Genomic DNA, 21173 nt, shown 5'->3' with positions numbered 1-21173 from the left:
GGCCTACAAAATTTTAATCCTCCAGTATGCATTTGCAACTTTGATGCTTATCATGAGTAGTGTCTTCTTTATATAAAGAATATATCTTGTTCTTCATCTTGGCTGGCTTTGTGTCTCTATTGCCTTTTTTTTGGCTAACTGGTATTTTCTGTATGCAAGGCTTTCTCGTTCTGTAGTTTCAACTGAAAGTAAGAAAAACCATGTTGAAAAATTATATAAATTAGCAATCGACTGTAGCGTCTCCGGCAATTGCAAGTGCTGCATTCGATCGGAAAACTTCAAAATTTATGAAATTTACTCTCAAGATCTTACCACTTTTTTCATAATACAATTTCCAAACAAATAAATGTACTAATTTTTTACTGCTAGCATAAAAGCCATTCAAAAATGATGATAAACCACTGGAAACAAAAACTGGTGTATTCGAAACTGGCAAGTATTGTATTGTATTGTTTTGAATTTTGCGCAAAGCTACTCGAGGGCTATCTGCGCTAGCCGTCCCTAATTTAGCAGTGCAAGACCAGAGGGAAGGCAGCTAGTCATCACCACCCACCGCCAACTCTTGGGCTACTCTTTTACCAACGAATAGTGAGAATGACCGTCACATTATAACGCCCCCTCGGCTGGGAGGGTGAGCATGTCTGGTGCGACCGGGAGTCGAACCCCTTAACACGCTTGGCCATGCCGGGTCCAATGTATTATTAATGTATTTATCTGCTCTTGCTTCCACCATCTTATTAACATGGAATTCAAGGTAATTGTTCTGTGGAAAGATTAGTAGCATCTTGAAAGTTAACATTTTCCTCATCTGAAAATGTACTTTGAACATTTTCTCACTTCTATACAGAATTTACCCATTTCTGGTGTTTCTTTTGCCTCATCAAGAACGATCCTTTGCTAGAATGGTTGAAGTGGAAATGGTTGTGTTTACTGAGCATATAGGATGTGCTGTCCTTCTGTTGATGGATGGCTATAGTCTAATGATGATTACATTATAATCTGTTGCATGCAATACATGACGGGGCGAGAGTTTCAATTAAGGCTTGACATATGCACAACCGTTTTTTCAACAGTGAACTGAGGTAATAACTAACTATACTGTGGATAATTATCTATCTGAAGTACCTAGTCATGTGAAGAAGATGTTAACTTGAAACATTGTATATGTCTATACTCACGTAATATGAATCTCGTCTAGTATGCCGAATGTGATATAATTTTTCTAAACCCCAAGGAATTACTAGTAATTTTGAAATAGAATGTAACTTTATTGATAAAAGAGCAACATATATGTTTTAAAGTTTCCTAATTACATTGTACTTGTAATTTATAAAACAAAACAATTTTTGGTATTAATTGTGCATATGTTTATTAACTTCAAATCTGCATTTTTTTATACTATTCACCACTATGGAGAGGGTATAACTGTCTTTATATCACATAAATAACTTTATGTTTTTGCTTCTTCTAATACTCTGGGTAAAAAAAGAAATTACTCATTTGCTATGCAAAATGCATAGGTGACTACAGTAGTAATTACTGGAATTAATTACAATGTTTTGTGTGAATGGTATGGAACCTTGCAAGCAACAAGGTCTTTGGCCAGTGTCTGCGTTTGGTGCATAAATAGCTTTGGTAAACTGTGTTATGAAGTTAATGAGTCGTGGCAAATTCTCAGGCAAAATATTTTTGTTTTCCTAGTCAGGTCGTTCGGAAAAAAAATGATAAAAGTGATAACATTTTCTGTTTATTGAATTACAAGAAGCCAGAAAAGTAATATACTTTCAAAGGACAAATTAACTTACTTCAATAATAGAAAACATTTCAAAATAATGTAGATATTGGCATAATTCATAGATAAAAAAAATGTAAAACAGTTTATTTTCTAGTCTACAAGAGGAAATCTTAAACTTTGTGAAGTCCATGGATGTATGGTTGAATGAAGCATTACATGCAGTTCCAGAGAGCCTCTTCATAACAAAACTTGAAGGTAGAAAAATCCATCTTGTATTAAATTTAAATAAAAGTAAAATAATAGGCTAATGTTATTACTAGCTTGTTGGAACTTAAAACCTGTTTTAACGTAGTTTTGACATAGTAGTGATATCAGAGGCAGAATTATTTTAACATATAATAATTCAACAAGTTATACAATTTAAAATATCTCTTGTTAAGATATTTTCAGCTGTATCTATAAGTGTATTTAAGGATTTTTTTGACTAAACATGATATTGAATGAAAACAGATTTACAGATATAACTAATCTAAAACAAATGGAACCATGAAACAAGTTTTAGATGGTTAGAACTGTACGTAGATTAATGGTTAAAATTGATATAACCTAAAGGGTACAACATTAAGTTGGACTTCAGTATGACTATAAGGGCACTTCTATCATTTTGTCTCTTTGTTTTTCTTTTGATTTGTCACTTTCCTGTCTTCAACTCTTACCCCTTCTCACTACTCTGGTTGGTAAACAGTAATCATTCAGATTAGAAGCGAGCTAGTAAGTTTGAACATGCATATAGCTTTATGAACAGAGATTTATTTTGGTCACTTATGCTATTTTTGTTCAAGTTATCTTTTGCTTAACAGTCCTCAACTTTTGTTTTGCAGTTAATTTTAACTACATGAGAGATTTCATTGTATCTGGATACTACAGATTCATTGTAAAATATAAATTCGGTGCTGTGTGTGTTCAATGGATTATTATTACATAGTTTTAGGGTGTATATTTTTCTATTTGCTCTCTGATACAAAAGCATTTGTAAATCATGCTATCATGGAAGGTAACTTCAATAGTACATGTAAAATTCATGGAAGAGCAGAGAAAACTGTGGTAGTTGCAAGGACTTGGTCTAATAATGCAGCAAGCTCAATGAGGAGCATTCATTTGAGCCCAGAGATTATGCTGGTCACGATGAGATCAGTGTCCACATTCTGACTTCACCCTTGAGATCAAGAGAATGCCTCACTAGGAAATTCCAGGTGGCCTCAAATAATTAAATTTCATAGACAGGAACATATGACAGTATTGAAGAGTCACGGTGGGAGCAAGTGGCTGGTCATAACATCCTGGCACTTAAATGGTGTGGTCTAATGGACATTGATGATCAGCCCAGGCATAAAAGGCTCATGATCAGGGAGAGTAATGTGAAACATGCGTTGAATGAAATTCGATGCATTTTATTGTAACGTTGTCAGCCTTCCCAGCCAACAAGGTGTATGAACGAAACTCCAAAGGCATGTTGAATAGCAAAGTTAACATGAGATGTAATGAAAAAGTGTTATATTACACTTCATTTCATTATTATATAGCAATAATCGAGTAATTTTATAGGAAACATAGCCTAAAGACATTTTATTCTTCAGGATGTGTGCACTTCTTCACTTCAAGAATAAGAACTCACTAGAACATATTGACCAGATTTTGGTAAATACGTTGGTTGTAGGAAACTGTGGATAAAACCGATTTCAAATATATAAACCTATCGTTCACAAATAGCTAAGGCTAAAAAAAACTGTTTTTTATAAACAGACAATTGACAGAAAGGAAACCACAACTAGGAGTGAAACGATACCTTGAACAGTATGTAGATTGCAATCATGAACGTCACGATAACATCTATGGTAAATTGTAGAATTGACAATAATCGGCAGTAGTGCTCTCATCTATCAACGTTTACAGTAGTTTGCAAACTTGATTGTTTTTCTCACTCGGTTTGTATTATTTAAATGATTTGAATAATACACATAGGAAATTTAGAATGATAATAGATATTAATTCTCCAGTACGAGAAAGGTCTATTGTTACACTTGTTATTCGTGCATTTAGGCTTACAGGTGAATAGAGACGGTAAAATTAGTTTGTTTGTTTTGAATTTCGCACAAAACAACTCGAGGGCTATCTGTGCTAGCCATCCCTAATTTAGCAGTGTAAGACTAGAGGGAAGGCAGCTAGTCATCACCACCCACCGCCAACTCTTGGCGCACTCTTTTACCAACGAATAGTGGGATTGACCGTCATATAATAATGCCCCCACGGCTGAAAGAGCGAGCATGTTTGACGCGACCGGGACGCGAACCCGCGACTCTTAGATTACGAGTCGCACGCCTTAACACACTTGGCCATGCCGGGCACCGTAAAATTAGTTTAAAACAATAAGAAATTACTGTTATCATTCTACGTTTACAATGTATATCGTCACGAAACCTGGCAGTCTATTAGTAAACGTGAAAAGTATGTTATTTAGAAAAAGTAAGATTTATTAAATAAAATATTTGCATGAAGCGTGAGTTTCATGATAGAGATAACTTCAAGTTATTTTCATTTTAAAGGTTTTATATTTTATTTGCATAATTTCTGAAATCTAGCAAATGAGCGTTAAACGTTTTCTTTCAATAACATTGTACATTTTATCTATACAGTTCTCAACACAACGAACGTACTTCATTCAGGATTATTAAAGATACCATCTCAAAATATTAAAAAGAATTGTTCAAAAACATGAAATAAATAGTCCAACATAGCTGTTTTCTTTTCTGTATTAGCCGTGAAGTTATAGATTATTTACATTCACAGTTTAAATGTTTATTCTCTTGTTAAATGTGTTTCATGTTTTGTTTTTATTTTTTTATATGATATAGTAATTTTCACCCCACACCCTAATAAAATGAAACTATTCGTAAGCGTATACCCTGGATTCTTCAAATGTAACCTCTGCTTTGAAAAACATGCAAAACGTGTTGAATAATTATATTCTATTTTATCTACACTAGCAGAAATAAACGTCCTCTGGGCAGCTATATATGCCAGTTCCTGCGTAAAGTTATTGGGCTTAGGGACCTTTCTGGAATTGTCTGATAGTTCTAAGATAGTGTACTCATATCTAACATTCATTATGTTCACCATCCATGAAAAAAAAAAATTCACTTGTTTAGAAATTTACTATCATCATAGTATTACATCACATAGTATATTTTATTATATTTTATTGAAATATTTCTTTGAAGATGCAGTTATTAATTAAAATATCTTGCTTTTCTGTTGCAACACTCATGAGATTTTAACTGAAAGAAAACAGACAAGTTTTTTTTATTGTTTTATGTCTGAAAGTTTCTTCTTTTTAAAATTGTTATTGATTAATTCCAAAACTTTATACTTTTTGTTTTTTTTTGGTTTTAATTGGTTGAATTTGAAACAGGTGTCATTTATGTGAAACTTCCAATTGTTTTATTTACTGCTCAGCTATAAAAATATTGCCCAATTATATGATTGATGATAAACGATGCGCTAGTTTCGAATTTGGATGTATACATCACAAACTACATTGTAATACGCGTAGCAAAATAACATACGTTCAACACACACAATTAGAATTATATAGTAACCCTGGCCTACAAAGTACAAATCTGTAACTATTATACCAATATTTTGTTAAATACGATTACATTTCAACTATTATGTGGTAGATCATATAATTAAATCACATAATAATGACAAATCAGTGTAACTGACATTTTTAGAAATTAATTTTAAAGACAAACTTGTATATGTTTGTTTGTTTTTGTGAATTTCGCGCAAAGCTACTCGAGGGCTATTTGCGCTAGCTGTCCCTAATTTAGCAGTGTGCGACTAGAGGGAAGGCAGCTAGTCATCACCACCCACCGCCAACTCTTGGGCTACTCTTTTACCAACGAATATTGAGATTGACCGTCACATTATAACGCCCTCTCGGCTGGGAGGGTGAGCATGTCTGGTGCGACCGGGAGTCGAACCCCTTAACACGCTTGGCCATGCCGGGCCCAACTTGTATATGATACATACACGCTCAATTATACAGTTGAATTTGTTGTTCAGTACAATTCCAATAGTATCGCAATAGTCAGAATCTACCTCAGTAATCAACCCCTGACTACAAAAAGCGTTTGAACAAATATCATCCAACTTCGGATGATCTGTTATCAATATCAGTCAATCAACAGTAGGTTTAGCAATGTAACGACAATTATTTTGTGAATTATATTACATGAAGAAATTATTTTGTTATTACTAAAATTAGAACAAACAACATAATTTAATCTTTATTTCCATTATTAACTATTCTATACGAGAAGTAAAGGTTTGTGACAGCTTCTTTCAGTTTTATCAAACATATCACTTTACCAATGACCTAGTCACTTCTTCTGTAGAAGCAGTTCCCCACGGACAACTGCACCATGCAGCCACATTTTATTATATTAATACAACTGACTAAAATACGAAAAAATAAATCATATTTCTTGTATTTTATAGATGAACGAATTATCTTAAAACTGTTTGAGTAGAAGAAAGTAACACAGGTTTGATGTTAAATGTTGTTTATTATAATAAAATAAAGATATTGAACTTAAAACTATACAATGTAAGTACATGTTTAAGTAGGAAAAAATAATATAGGTTTAATTTTATTCACTGTAGTAAAATAAAACTGTTGAGCTAAGCAAAGTTATATAAAGAAGATATGCCTGAGGGGGGTCATTTAACTCTCAACTCTCTAGACTGATATTTCAATTTTACAGCTAAGAACCTTATTTTGAAATTGAACTTCGATATACTTGCACGTTTCACTTCGACATTCAAGATGCCTTTATTAAAACAGAATTCAGTCAAAAGTTTTTATGTCTACATTTGAAACTCTTAAACCTACTTCAGTTGTCATTTCCTAGCTGGATGAAGTAACTGAAAATTTCAGAATGGAAAACCCATAAAAAACATACGGTACGTGCCACGTTTAAAATCGCCACATGACAAATAGATTTTCAAAAAAAAAGTCTTACCTCCCTCTCTTTCCATACAATTTAAAACAGATTGAAGAATACTGGCTTATTTTGTTTCACAGAAATCAATACATAGAGAGAGAAGAAAAGATTTGAATCAAATATGGTAGGACGGGAGTGGCAGTTAGATAAGAAAATAACTTTGTAAGTCAGAAAAGGAACACTAATTAATGTCTAGAATAACACAATGTTAATTACAAAATTGTGCAAGTTGTAGTAAGTTGTCTAACTCATGATAATATAGACCAGCAAGAATGTGCCAACATTATATGAAGCGTATTAAAAAATTAAAATTTGAAATGTCAAGAAATAAGCTAAATAGCCACAACACTCTTATGGAGTTTCAAAACTTTTTTCAGGTGGTTATATGACAATTAAATGTTACAATGCAGAGAGCAGTGATCATTCAGATACAGTTAAGAACGAGTGTAAAAATGAAACCTAAAAGCGTGCAAAGTAAGAGCTTCTAAGTGAAACAATAAATAAACTTCTTGATTTTTCTTCCCTGATTGGTTTTAAAACTGAAATGAAAATTTTAATTTGGACAATGAAGTGCAGAATATCATACCAAACATTGTGGAAAGTTTCGGAGATGTAAATTTTATGATGTCACGACAGATTAGTCATATTATATAGGAAAAAGTTAGTCATTTGTGTACAATAACTGGTGCATGAAAACAATTTCGAGACATCCTACTTATGAAGTGTAAAGCGTGATGGTGACAAACCCTATACAATTACCCAACATTTGACATGAAAAAATGGTACAGGTGGAGCTGATACTATGGTAGGTCACAGAGCTGGTGTAAGTGTGCAAGTTAAGTCAAAGTTTTAACTTTTTGTTTTACAGACACACTACATGGCCCACAAACTTGTACTTCAGTGTGGCTATGCCATTAAAACAGTTTGTGTTATTTCTTCAGCAGCTCTGTAATGCAAACTGCATAACATTCAGAACATTTCTTATGACAAAGAACTATACATTAGGAGACTATTGCGCATGAGAAGTTCAATTCATGCTGAGATATCCTATTGTTGTAGCAACACTTTCTGAGGTAGAACAGATGTAGCAGCTGAATCACTACACATATAGTTTAACAGCACTAAAATGATAGATTTCTATAATTAAGTCCAAGTATTGTGGATTTCAGCAGGAAAATATGGTATTCATATATTGCCATTCTCATTCAGTGCTGCCCTCGAAATGCAAAACATTTTGTTGCATGCCACAAGCTTTGTACTCCCCCATGATTATCGTGTTTCAACTGCAATTCACCTGCAAATCATCAAGTGTAAATTCACACACTCCTGACACACGACTCCCTTTATTCAATTATACCAAACTATCACTTCTCACAAGGCAATGCTGTATTCAAGACATTATTTGATTGCACTCTCATCACACGTTTTTCTTCTTAGTGTTGTGATATGATATGGAAAGATATTTTATATCTTTTTCTACTCTTTAATTTTTGGAAGTTTCTAGTAAGAACTTACCTTGATTTTTATTATTTTCATTTTAATAATTTTCGAATTTTATGACACTGTTACCTACTTTGGATATTCTATTACTTGCTATCATTAGAATTACACAGGCTTCAGATACGGGAACTCAGTTGAGAATTTTCGTCCTTAACTTATTGAGAGATTGAACATTATCTGAGTCTACCTTCTTCTCTCGATAGTGTTCAACTTTCTCCTGAACATGTTAAACCTATTAGTGATAATGAGAACTCTGACAACTTTTTACCTCCTCCTCAGTATACTGTCTTCCTGCACCTCTCATGTATAATTTGGTAGGCCTAACATGATTTCTGAGGCTTGTTTCATTTAATCTCTTTCTCTGATTTTTTACAATCCTGTTCCTATCTTTTTACATGACAACTATTCCTTCCAGAATTTTCTTTTCTCTCCTTTTTCTGATTTTGTTTCTCAGTTATGAGCCAGGCTAGCAAGCCTCACTTTCCATGAACCACAGTTTAGTTTGCCTTGGATTATCATCAAACAGATTACCCCTTTCTTGATTCTCAGCAATTGAGTATCATTACTACCAGTATGAGAGACTAACCTGATAATCATGTATGTTTATCTCAGGCCCTGTTTACTCTTCACTTTCTTACCCTTACGTCTCTCCTACAGTATTTATCTACCACACACTTTTTTTTGAGGAACTCCACTGATTTTCTGAGGAATTTTTAGAAGATACCTTCTCTCTCCTTACCTTTCCATGAAAAAACGCATGTGACAACCTGCTTGAATAATCCAGTTTGTCCTTTGATACATGAGTTAATTTTATTCTCTGCATAATATGTTCACATCAGTTGATAACATATATTTGATAATTCTACTAAGCATCAATCTATCTAAATACCAAACCAATTCAATCAACTCTAGATGTAACTTTTTGTAGCAAGTTATGATCAAGGAAACTATGCAGTGTTTCACTGGGTAAGTATATTGATCTTATCTTGTATACATGAAATTGCTCTGTAATTGCTGTGTAGAACAGATTGAGAGACGTCCAAAAGATGTTTATTGAATTTTATGATTGGCCAGTTACAGAAATAATATGAATTGTGATAGCAGTTTTGGTATTTTCAATCACATTGATTTGTGATTTCTATGAGTTAATTTTCATCCTTTTATTAAGTCAAATAATGTTACCCACTGAACGTGTGTTTACCTTTTCTTTATTATGTGAATTTTACTGTAATCTTAGAGTAATTCTGTTTTTCACGTTACTCTTCTATTTACATTTTTCTTTACTTTAACTTTAATTACAACATAATAGCGTTCCAACTTGTATGGTCAACCAGTGATAAGTAGTGCCTATTTTAACATCAAAACTTGTTGTTTTCATCCCAGCTGTAATGAGTCACTACTTCTGTTTTTCAAACATTTCATCTACAAATCACTCATTGTTTTAATGAACAGTTAACTGTGTTCTTACTTTTGAATATCACACGGCTATATTTATATTTATAAGATGTTAGAGAAACATGTAGATTTAGATGTAGTATTTGAGGAGTGATAGTTTATCATAGATTTGAGTATGTAACCTTTTACAAATAATTTTTTGTATATTCAATTGTTATTAATTTACGTCACTTTACTTGGACATTCGAAATTTATATATATATATGTATATAGACACACTTAATGCAAGTTAGCAGATAATTTAGTAAAAGTGAAAATTTTGGTTTGGTTTCAATTTCGCACAAAGCTGCACAAGGGTTTTCTATGCTAGCTACCCCAAATTTATCACTGAAAGACCAAAACAAAGGCAGCTAGTCATAAACACCCACCACGAACTCTTGTACCAGCAAGTTGTGGGATCGACCAGTACATTATAATGCACTCATGAAGACACCCATCTGTTACTTGATGATTGTAAATGTACTAGGTGGTAGAAGTTTGAAGGAAACAGACAAAAGGAGACCAGTGAAGAATCTGCAGTCACAACTAGAGCAGAAAGAAAGAAGAATAAGCAAGACATCAAGCCTTGAGAGGTGATATTCCATGTGAATGTTTATGGGAACTGAAGGAAGCACAGAAGAAAGATCCTTCCCTTCAGAAACTTTGGGACATTATCAGTGAGAAGGTTGAACACAAGATCAAGGTTAAGAGAATCTGCAAAATAGAGGATCAGAAAGGAGTACTGTACCAAATCTATCAAAGTTGTTCTACTGGGAAAGCTAAAGATATCAAAGACAATCAAAAACACGTTTATGGCAAAAAACCAAGAACTGACATTTGAAGACCAGACAGAAGGTCTTGGTTCTGCTACCTATGGATAACAATAAATATAAACTGCAGTGGAAAGGACCTTTTGAGGTGCATGAAATGACAAATATAATGGACTATAAGGTGAAAGTGGGTAGGAAGACAAATATATACCAAACCAATCTGCTAAAGAGGTACTTTGAGAAGAAAGACGACCTAATGGGTGCAGATATTTAGTCTCAAATGAATATGGCAGGTGTGGTAGTCATGGATACAGAACCATTAAAATAATGACATTTTCGTAGAAGATGAAAACCTATTAGACCTAAGATCACTAAGCAGAGATAATATATTAAAAACCATCAACCTAAGTGAAAAACTGACTGTCAAGCAGAAAACAGACCTACAAGAACTGCTGTCCCAGTACGCAGATGTTTTTGCAGATAAACAAGGCAAGATAGATCTTGTACAGCAGAAGATTGGGACTATGAACAGGTATTTTGTCAATGTGAAGCCCTACCAGAAGTCCTGTACAATGAGACACTAACAAGAGGACTGCAGTGTTTGTGCAGAACATATAAGGAGGCTATGTATGAACTGAAACCAATCTTTGCATGTATTGTAAAAAATATTGTTAATATTTCTCATGAAGGGAACTTATTGTTAGATATACATGAGTGTTTCAATTAAATTTAATGCCAGAGTTATGAATTCTGTAGTTACAAAGTGTGATTCGTAAGTTTACTGTTTTTAGAAGCAATTTATTGCAAGTTTGGTTAAATAGCATTTTTGAATCATTTGTTGTTTAGATCAGTTGTTGGGAATTGATGTCACGTTACTCGAAGCTCTGGAATTTTTCTCATTGCTCTAAGTTTGTAGTGTTACATTATAATATTTAGTAGTTTGTAGAAAGATGTAGTCTTCATTCAGATAATATATATATTGCAAATTAACAGGTGATTACTAAAGTGGGTTTCACAGCTTCTGTTATAATGACAGAAATAGAGGAAAATAATTTGTCTTGTCAAAAGGTGTTCTATAATAATTTAATCTGCTTATATGGACTTTAATAAAAATGTAAGAAATTTCATACCTACAGTATTATAACACATGGCCATGACCTGATGATTTTTACCACATTGTTTGACTATGTATCTTCACAAAAATATGATGAATCGACTTGATAGTTTTGTTTGTGGCATGGTTGTATTCTGTGACCCTTAATGATATAAGGAGGTGTTTGAATTTATTTATTCATTGATAGGATATATATTATAAAATTGTTAATCTCAGTTATTAAAACTAACAAACTATTTTACTAAGTGTTTTCTTATATGTTCATGCTGCTCATTAATCTTACCCTGAGCACTAAAGTAATCCTTTTCTTCCACTGTTCTGTTTGTTGTTTAAGAATTGAGTAATTTAAAAAAAGTACATAAGCTTGACATACTAAAATAATATTCTTCACTTTCTGCATAAATATACTATTAAAAATGAGTTACTCTTGCCCTATTGGAAATTACTGTGTGTTATAAAGTAATTTATTTATAGAAGAATGACAAATGACTATGGTATATTTTTAGAATGTTCCATGCTTATGTCCTTAATTTAAAATTTTAAACATTTCTATTATAACTTGTTAATTATAGAATTTTTTTTTTTAGTTTTCCATGAATTTTTAGGAACTATGAAGAGACAATTATGTTTCATACATTTGTCTCAGGTAAGTTCTATGTCTTTTTGTATACCCAGATTTGTAGTGCCAGACTTGAGTCCTCATAACAAAACAGAATGTGAATTAAGGCAAAAACACCAATAAACTCATCAAATATGTTCTCAAAAATAGTAACTAATGGAACATTCATAAAGGCACAAAAGTGATGTTAAAATCAGTAAATTTGTTTTTGCTTTTAAAACAAAAGAATATAACAATAGCTGTCTACTCCATAATTTTAATGTATGAATGTTTTCACACGTGTGGTATTCAATAAACTTTTTGTTAAATGTTATTTATTCTAAAAGTGTTGAGTTTGCAAAAACACATATTGCCACACCATCAAAGATTTAATGTCTGTAGCTAATCATAAAATAACATTTGGTCAGTTATGAAGATAATATTTGATCCACGTACACATTGCATTGATACTGTTAGTTTTTTTTAAATACAATGTATTATTGAGAACCATAAATATGATTGAGAGAAACCTATTTTTGTGACTTTATGCTTAAAAACAAATTTATGAAAGATGATTAAAAGCATTGAGAAGAGTTCACAAACATTTGTGAGAATCAATTAAATAAAAGACAGAGTATTCTCTGAAGAAGGGTAATATTTGATTACAATTTCTGATGTTTTAGCTCTTGCTTATTGAGCAAATCTAAAATCTTTGATTTTGTGAAAGATTACTATTGTAAGATGTTATTATGGTACCTTGTTCTTACGATGTTATGTAAACTTAAATACATGTTTATATTTCATTTATTTTAATTTTTACAATTTTTATTTATTATTTGCAGTTAAGAGAATATTAGTCTTACTTGTAAAAACAAGAGTTGTAATATGACATTTTCCAGAGCACTTCCTTGGTATTAGCTAACCAAGAACAAGTACATCAAATGATTAAGGACTTAGAAAATATAAGTATGGATAACATTACCATTGAGTCTATGTTTCTGTGCGAGAACCCTGATGTTCACTTGAAAAATAGAATTAAAGAAGGTGAGTAAATTTTATATTCCATAAAGAATTTTAGACTTGGAGTCAAGTCATAAATGCCACTTCATCAGTGAATGATGTGAAAAACTCGACATTTCAAAATTTATTTGGTTGGTGTAAATATGTATGTGTGCCCATTATTTTGTTTTAACAATGTAAACAATAAATAAAATAACATTAAAGAACAGCAAAAGACCTTCTGGTCCATTTAGGCTACCCTATCCACAAAAATTAAAACCTTAAGAAAAAAATTAAAGCGAGTTCTTTATCACTGAAGCATTAATCAAACTTTCCTTTAAATTCTCTTAAATTAACTGCATGCACCACATCTGAAAGTAACCTGTTTCAGAAGCCAGACATCCTATAAAAAATAATTGTCTTAAGTCTTCCTGCCAAAATTTATATTTGTAATCTGTAGTCTTACCATTAAATATGCCAAAAAAAAACTGCATAAGCACTGTCAATTTCCTCAACAATCTTAAACACCATGATCAGATTCCTTCTAACATTTCGTCTTTCAAAAGAAAACAAGTACAAAGATATGTATGATAACATTTTCATCCTAGCTATCATCTTAATACAGCTCCTCAGAATCTTTTCAAACATTTATAACATAACAATAATATAATGTTGTAGGACAACATGAGACCTATTGGTCCATCTTGGCTGTTCCATCCTCCAAACTAAATTCAAATAATGAGAAAAAACAATTTAAAGTCAGCCCTTACCATTCATATAATTATCAAGCATTTTCTTAAACTCACTTAAATTTACTGCCTCTATATCTGAAGGCAATATATTCCAACAGCCAACCACCCTGTTAGAAAAATGAAACTGTCTTAGCTGAAAATGACTCCTTCCCTGCCAAAATTTATATTTGTCCCCTAGTCCTATTATTCTCACCAATGAATAAGAAACAAGATAATGAATCAACACCATCAATTGCCTTTAAAATCTTATACAGTCAGATTCCCCTAACTCATCTTTTTTAAAAAGAAAACAGTTTGAGAGATTTCAACCTCTCCTTGTATGACAATCCCTCCATCCCAAACACCATTCTATTAACCCTTCTATGAACCCTTTCCAATAATTCAGTGTCTTTCCTGAGGTGAAGAGCTCAAGATTTAACACAGTATTTCAAATGTGGCCTAACCAGTGACCTATAGAATGAAATTATAGCATCTTCAGGCTTGTGTTCAATATTTTTATAAATTTAACTTAAAATCCTATTTGCCCTACTACTAGCAATAGCACATTGCATGGTTGGCTTTAGAAAATGATTGATTATTACAAAAAGACCCCTTTTCTTCATAACAGCATTAAGTTTATTCCCATCTAATTAAACTTATAATGCAAATTATAATGACCCACATGCATTATCTTGCACTTATTATCATTAAAACCCATCAGCCATTTATTTGCCAACTCACTAAATGATCTAAATCCTTTTGTAATTCAGCAGCATCCTCTTCACAGCCAGTAACATCCAAGACCTTAATATCATCTTGTAACTTAAGAAATTTACTGACCATTCCTTCATATATGTCATTAATATAAGTAAAAATCCACTTGTGACATTAATCCAGTTTGACTGAACTCCATTTGGAACAGCAGTTCTTATTCCTTCATCCAGTCACTCTTCTATCCAGTTTGCTAATTTATCCTCCAGACCTATAGAGATAATTTTTTACAAACATTTTATGGGACACTTTGTTATATGCTTTATGAAAATTTAGATACAACAAATAAACACTCTCACTCTCATCTACATAAGCAGCAACCTTTAACAAGAATGTCAAAAGACCTGTTGCTCGGGTGGTTATGGTACTGGACTCATAATATGAGGGTCACAGGTTTGAATCTCCATTACACCAAACATGCTCGCCCTTTCAGCAGTGAAAGCATTACAATGTGATGGTCAATACCAGTATTCATTGGTAAAAGATTAACCCAAGAGTTAGCAGTGGGTGGTGATGACTGGGTACCTTCCCTTATAGTCTTACATTGCAAAATTAGGAATAACTAGTGCAGATAGCTCTTGTGTAGCTTTGTTCACAATTAAAAAACAAACAAGCAAGAATTGTAGGGTGTGATTTTCCCTTCGTGAAACCATATTGACTGTCCAATAAAATTCTAAAATTTAAGTGATATTGCAAAGCATCTTTCAAAAGACTTTCCAAAACTAATGTAAGATTAATTTGTTTCAATTTACTGGAACAATTTTTATCACTTGTTTTGAAAGGAAGAGTTACATTAACTAATTTCCAATCCTCTGTTACCTGCATACTTTTAAAGGACTAACAAAAAGATAGTAAGTGGTTTGCATGTCCACTGTGTAACCTTCTTCACAACCCTGAGATAAGGAGTCTGAGGTTGAACACAATATTCCAAATATAGTCTAACCAAAAACCTATAGAATGACATTACAACCTCTTTATGCTTATATTCATTATACCTAATAGCTTTCATTTTTCCTAAAACAGGTTTTCAACAAGTTTTATATCTACTGAAAAAACAAGCAAATATTGAAGAATTCACAGAATTGGTGGATGGTATTATAAAAGAATTATTTGGAAAGGTGTGTATTTACTTGTATGGTTAAGTTTGTTATTAGTAGTTCTTACTACAAATTATTTTTAACTTTTCAACAGAAATGATACAAAAATTGCTTATTTCGTGTTTACAAAAACAAAATATGTACTTGAGTTAAACAGTAGTAAAACTTCACATATCACCTACATTTAGTTTGTGTATTAATGATTATTTAGGAAGAGCTTTCTCCAACTTTTGAATCATTAAATAATGAGAAATTATTTGAGCTGATAGTTGATCAAATTCATAAAACCTTTTTCAATATAGATGATGTTTGTGATTAAACAACAACAAGACTGTAAGTTTTGAAACTGAGCATATATATGGAGCACTATGATATAGTATGCAATGTGTCAATAATGCACACTACCAAATAGTATGAGGCATATGTTGTATGGTTTATAGTACACATATTATACTGTTATTTTTGTTAATATATTTTGGAAGAAACTGTGTAGTACAGTAAGAAAAATACAAGGTTTATATGAAAAAATGTGAATATGTCCTTGGAATTAGATGGAAATAAAGAGGTATTAAACAATTATATTTATATAATTATTTCAATTAAAAAGTCCTGAAAAATAAAAAATGTTTAATATAACGTTTGCGGTACTACCAGAAACTAAGACTTACTTTATAAACCATATTACTTTCTGTTTGTCTTCCTACATTTTATTTATATTTATAAAGTTTTTATTACAGATATATATCATTTACACTAAAAGTAGAATTTGTCATACAGTGATAGATTTTTACAAAATTATATTGGTCTATTTAAACATAAACAAGAACTGCTTTTAGCAGAATTTGTTTATCCTACCAAATATGTTTTCACTCTTTTTCATTGTATGAGGTCATATATTCATATACTTCTCTCAATACTTTGTCTCTTAAATAGTTCCTCCAATATACATTTTTGGTGTTTAACATTTTATCTTGTCTGTTTTTTTATGCTATTTTGCAGTCTTGTGTATTTATTCTTAGACTTAAATATTTGTAAATCTCTCATGTATCATTAGTAATTTGCCTAATTAACCTTTGTTTAATGGAGCTACATACTAATAACCAAAGAACATTTCCTACATACCTACTGATTATTCACTTTTTATAGAGGCATATTATTAAAATAGAAAACTGTAATAATCAAACTATTTAATATGAAATTGTTTTATTAATTACTTCAGCAAAGAAAAGAAGACTGTTTCCTAACTACAATGGAAAAAGATATATTTTTGCTGTGGTTCTTCACAATATTTTTAATTCTAAGGGAACTCACTTTACAGAAGGCTTCTAGTTTTGGTAAGGAGTGCAATAAGGAAGATATTTTAAAATTGTCAATTCATGATGTTTGGAAAAAAAGGTTCACCTTTCAAAAGTGATTAGGTTATAAAGTTTTTATTCATTAAAACAGTCAATAATATTCTATATTTGTGAACATTACACGGACTATACAGAATATTATACAGCTTTATTTTCTGATTTGATATCTTTCTGTAATTTATACATTTTTGTGAGTATAGAATAAACAAATACATACTCTCTATGCAGTGTATTTAACAAGTAATCTTAAAATAAAATTTGTATACTGTCAGTTTTGTAGAGAAATATTTGTAATGTAGAAAATATTAAGAAAATATAACTAAAAATAAAATAAATGTTTACATATGTGTCTTTGATTGGGTTATTCTAAATAAATAAAATAAAATTGGACTGAAAGCTTTAAAATAGATACATGTGATGTGATACTTTAATATTTTAAACAATTTGCATTTTAATAATGGAAATTAAAAATTTTTTCAATTTTTTATTTCAATTTAGGGTATTTTCAGTTGTTGTGTGTTACTTTAGAAGAGTATATCTTGCTAGTTATGGACACCTTCCACAGGCAACAACAAAACGACAAACGTCTACAGCAACTTTTGGTTTTTGCAAGTAATTATGGTAGGTTTATGGAATTTTTGAAACTACTGATTAATAACAAAATAAACAATATTTATATGTACCTAATCACTGTATAAATTTACTTTCTTGTGATTTTAAATATAAATAAAGAAAACAACCTCATGTTACAACATAACAAAATGTAATCCAGATTTTAGTTTTAAACCTGAAATATCTTAGCATTTTTTTAGATTTTTCTTGTATGTCTCAGTCCTTCTAAACTTGTGATTTTCCAATTATTATTTTCAATATTTGTATTCTAATATTGATCTATCTTGTGTAGATCTTTTTGGTTCCATATGTATTTCACATATTCATTTAAAGCTCCAAAACTATAAATATTTAATGCAGTTTCCAATGTCTAAAATAAATACGTTACTTTTTGTGGTTGAACATGCATGTCTGTGTTCATAAAAAAATTTGAAGATGTAATGTGTATGAGTGATGTTCTATTTTAGTAATTATGTAATTTAATAGATCTATGAAGTGAAATACTAGATTATAATTATTGTAATCTTTAATCCTAGAATCAATTGAAAAATTATTTTAAGACATCCATTTTATATGTATCTATAAAGTTTTTCATCATTGTTTACACCCAGTTTCGCTTATTAAAAATGTCAGTTTTGCTTAAGGTCTTTCATTCATTGTGTTTGGTTTCTAATTAACAGATGACTTTAAAAAAAAATTTCCAAGTGCTTTTAATTATAGAAAACAAGAAGAAAACGTCCAAGCCACAAAACCTCAAACGTTAAGTAAATATTTTTTTTTCTTAACACTGTGTAATTTTTAAAATTAATCTGAATGTATATGCAAGATCCATATTTGTTAGTTTGCCATAGTTACTGTTTAAATACTTGTTGTATCTTTCGTTTCTTTTATGACATACAGTATCCTGGTACCTGTAGTTAATTCTTTCTTTGACCTGAAAATTTCCTAAAATTTCAAAATTTTGATGTGTCTTGGATATTTTGATAATCAAAGCTGCTTACTTATAATCATTATTAACAGTAGATGCTTTGGATTTAACTTTCTTGTCAAAGGTTTTGGGATATATACACCTGTAATTTTATGTGGGATGTCTTATTGCTTTTAATCTGTAAAATTTACTGGGGTTTATGCTATTAATAAATTAAAAAATTTTCACTGGTTTCAATTTTAGAAACATTATTGTAACAATTAAATATACTGACAAATAAGTTAGGTTTCTAAAATATTTGGAATTTTTCATTTTTGTGATATTAGTACCATTCATAAAACCTAATCTATATGAAGGAAAAAATGTTTCCAAATATTAAAAATAGAGGTTTAGACTTTTTTATACCTCAGTAATATCTGAAGGCACATAAAATATTTTGTTTTTGTAGTTTTTCATGAAAATTAAATAATTTATTCATATTTTGCACTTTTCCTAATTTTAACATTATGATTAATGCTAGATACTATCCTTCTTTGCTTCTATAAAACATTTTTGAAAACAAAATCAAAATATAGAATTGAAATATTTGTTTTATCTGTAATTATGTCAAATTTACATAATCAGAAGCTCAAGCAAAATTTGATGTCAAATGTCAAAGGAGCTATATATATAGGCATATATATGTTCTTACATTAAAATCTAGTTATGCGTTACTTGTTTGAGATTTTAAGTAAGGCAGTTTGTTGAAATTCTGAGTTTATGTGTTTTGACAAAATTCTTTTCATTAACTGCAAAATAATTCTCTCGTTAAGAAAAGTGTGAACAGCACCAAAGACATATGCATTTCCACAATATTTTTACTTCTCAATTCTACTATCTACTTTTCTAGTATAACCTAATAAAACCTAATATAATTATTGACACATTGGTTTCAATGAAAGACTACATCAGTTAAATTCATAAGAAATGGTGTTAATTTAATAAATAAAAAGATCATACGTTTTATTATGACCAAGAGTTTATTAGCTTAACATGAAAAATAACATTTAATATAATCATTAATGCTGTGCATAAAGTTATACAGGGTCTTTGAAAATCATGTTACAGAAGGAAATCTTAGCACATAGAACATTTAAATAAAAGCCTTATCTCACAGTAGATATTTTGTTTTTCATATGTCGCTATACTAGCTTAATGCATACAAATCATAAATAATAAATGTTCTCCATGACAGAATAATTATCAGTCTTATTTGGTTTATGGGAACTTTAATAAGTATATTTTTTTAAATGAGAATTTTGAATCAAACAAGTTCGTCTGACATTACAACACACAAACTGAAATACATAATTTTTATTTTTTTTGAAGGTCAAAACACACACAACTTGACATCAGACTCTATGGACAATGCTTCAAAAATTGAAGAAGGTTCCTTAACCTATTTCCAGTCTGCTGAAACGTTGGCTTTTCAAGAAGACGAACTCCATAGTATCAGTGTACTGTTTAAACCCCTTTCTTCTTTTGGTAGTTATAATGCAACAGAGTTGTAGGAAAAGTTGCCATGGATATAAAGTTTAGGAAACAAAAATTAATCACCTGATTTGGATGTTGACTGTTTTGATGTGTTCTTTGTCAGCATGTTGATGTGAGAATGTCTTTTAACAGACAGAGAGAGAGAAAAAAATACATTTTGTGTTAAACGTGCTTTACAAGATATTTGGTCCTGACCAAAAGCCCTTCTGAACATTGAGAGTTAATAATGTGAACACCATCATTTTGTATTTAAGAAATATGGAATGTCATTCTTATATATATTTAAAGTGACAAAAAACGCTTAATTATTGGAATATTGTTTAATTCCTATCAAAGTAACTGTCTTTCATATAATCTATATTAGTTACAGATCTTCTATGTTTGACATGAATTTTACAACTTAGAACTGTTACTCACTTTTATAATAAAATATATTTTTTTAAATTTACATTGTAATTATAATTTTTCCAGATACTTAGGTCCAGCTTTACCTAATAATTTTTATTATTGGATCAAAATTAGCAAAAACAAATTGATGTTAAAACATTTTAATTTGAAGTGACCTTTAAAGAAAAAACACCAAATTGTAACAATTTTTATAAGAAAAAACTAGAATAAAAATTAATTCAAAATTAATAGTAGGCTGATTGGTTCTTCATTTTTTTTCCTTCTATTACTATCTTTCATGATATATTAAATATAAATAAATCATAGCATTACAATCAACAAGCATATTTAACAGAAGGTATGTTTGTTTGTTTTTGAATTTCATGCAAAGCTACTTGAGGGCTATCTGCATTAGCTGTCCCTAATTTAGCAGTGTAAGACTAGAGGGAAGGCAGCTAGTCATCACCACCAACTCTTGGACTATTTTACCAATGAATAGTGGGATTGACCATCACATTAATGCCTCCATGGCTGAAAGGGCAA

At 30.9% G+C, this 21173-nt stretch overlaps 1 protein-coding gene across 7 annotated transcripts in view; it reads left to right on the top strand.

The window, feature by feature from the left end:
* The window catches only part of LOC143240933 (transcription factor RFX4-like), a 58010-nt gene extending 37130 nt beyond the window's left edge, over positions 1-20880 (top strand). For 3 of the 7 annotated variants that reach the window (XM_076484202.1, XM_076484211.1, XM_076484220.1), the window contains exons 12-19: positions 1878-1990; positions 12207-12265; positions 13117-13261; positions 15742-15836; positions 17035-17149; positions 17669-17791; positions 18463-18546; positions 20079-20880. In XM_076484202.1, the coding sequence (XP_076340317.1) occupies positions 1878-1990; positions 12207-12265; positions 13117-13261; positions 15742-15836; positions 17035-17149; positions 17669-17791; positions 18463-18546; positions 20079-20260 (916 nt within the window). In that variant the 3' untranslated portion in view covers positions 20261-20880. The remainder of the gene's footprint in view (positions 1-1877; positions 1991-12206; positions 12266-13116; positions 13262-15741; positions 15837-17034; positions 17150-17668; positions 17792-18462; positions 18547-20078) is intronic. The other 4 variants (XM_076484259.1, XM_076484228.1, XM_076484249.1 and 1 more) reach the window with 4 other exon arrangements.
* Positions 20881-21173: the final 293 nt, after the last annotated feature.

The sequence above is a fragment of the Tachypleus tridentatus genome, chromosome 2 (genome assembly GCF_004210375.1).
Source record: "Tachypleus tridentatus isolate NWPU-2018 chromosome 2, ASM421037v1, whole genome shotgun sequence".
In the NCBI taxonomy this organism is placed as follows: domain Eukaryota; kingdom Metazoa; phylum Arthropoda; class Merostomata; order Xiphosura; family Limulidae; genus Tachypleus; species Tachypleus tridentatus.
Note: the sequence above shows the minus strand (reverse complement) of the source record. Positions and strands in the feature narration are given on the sequence as shown.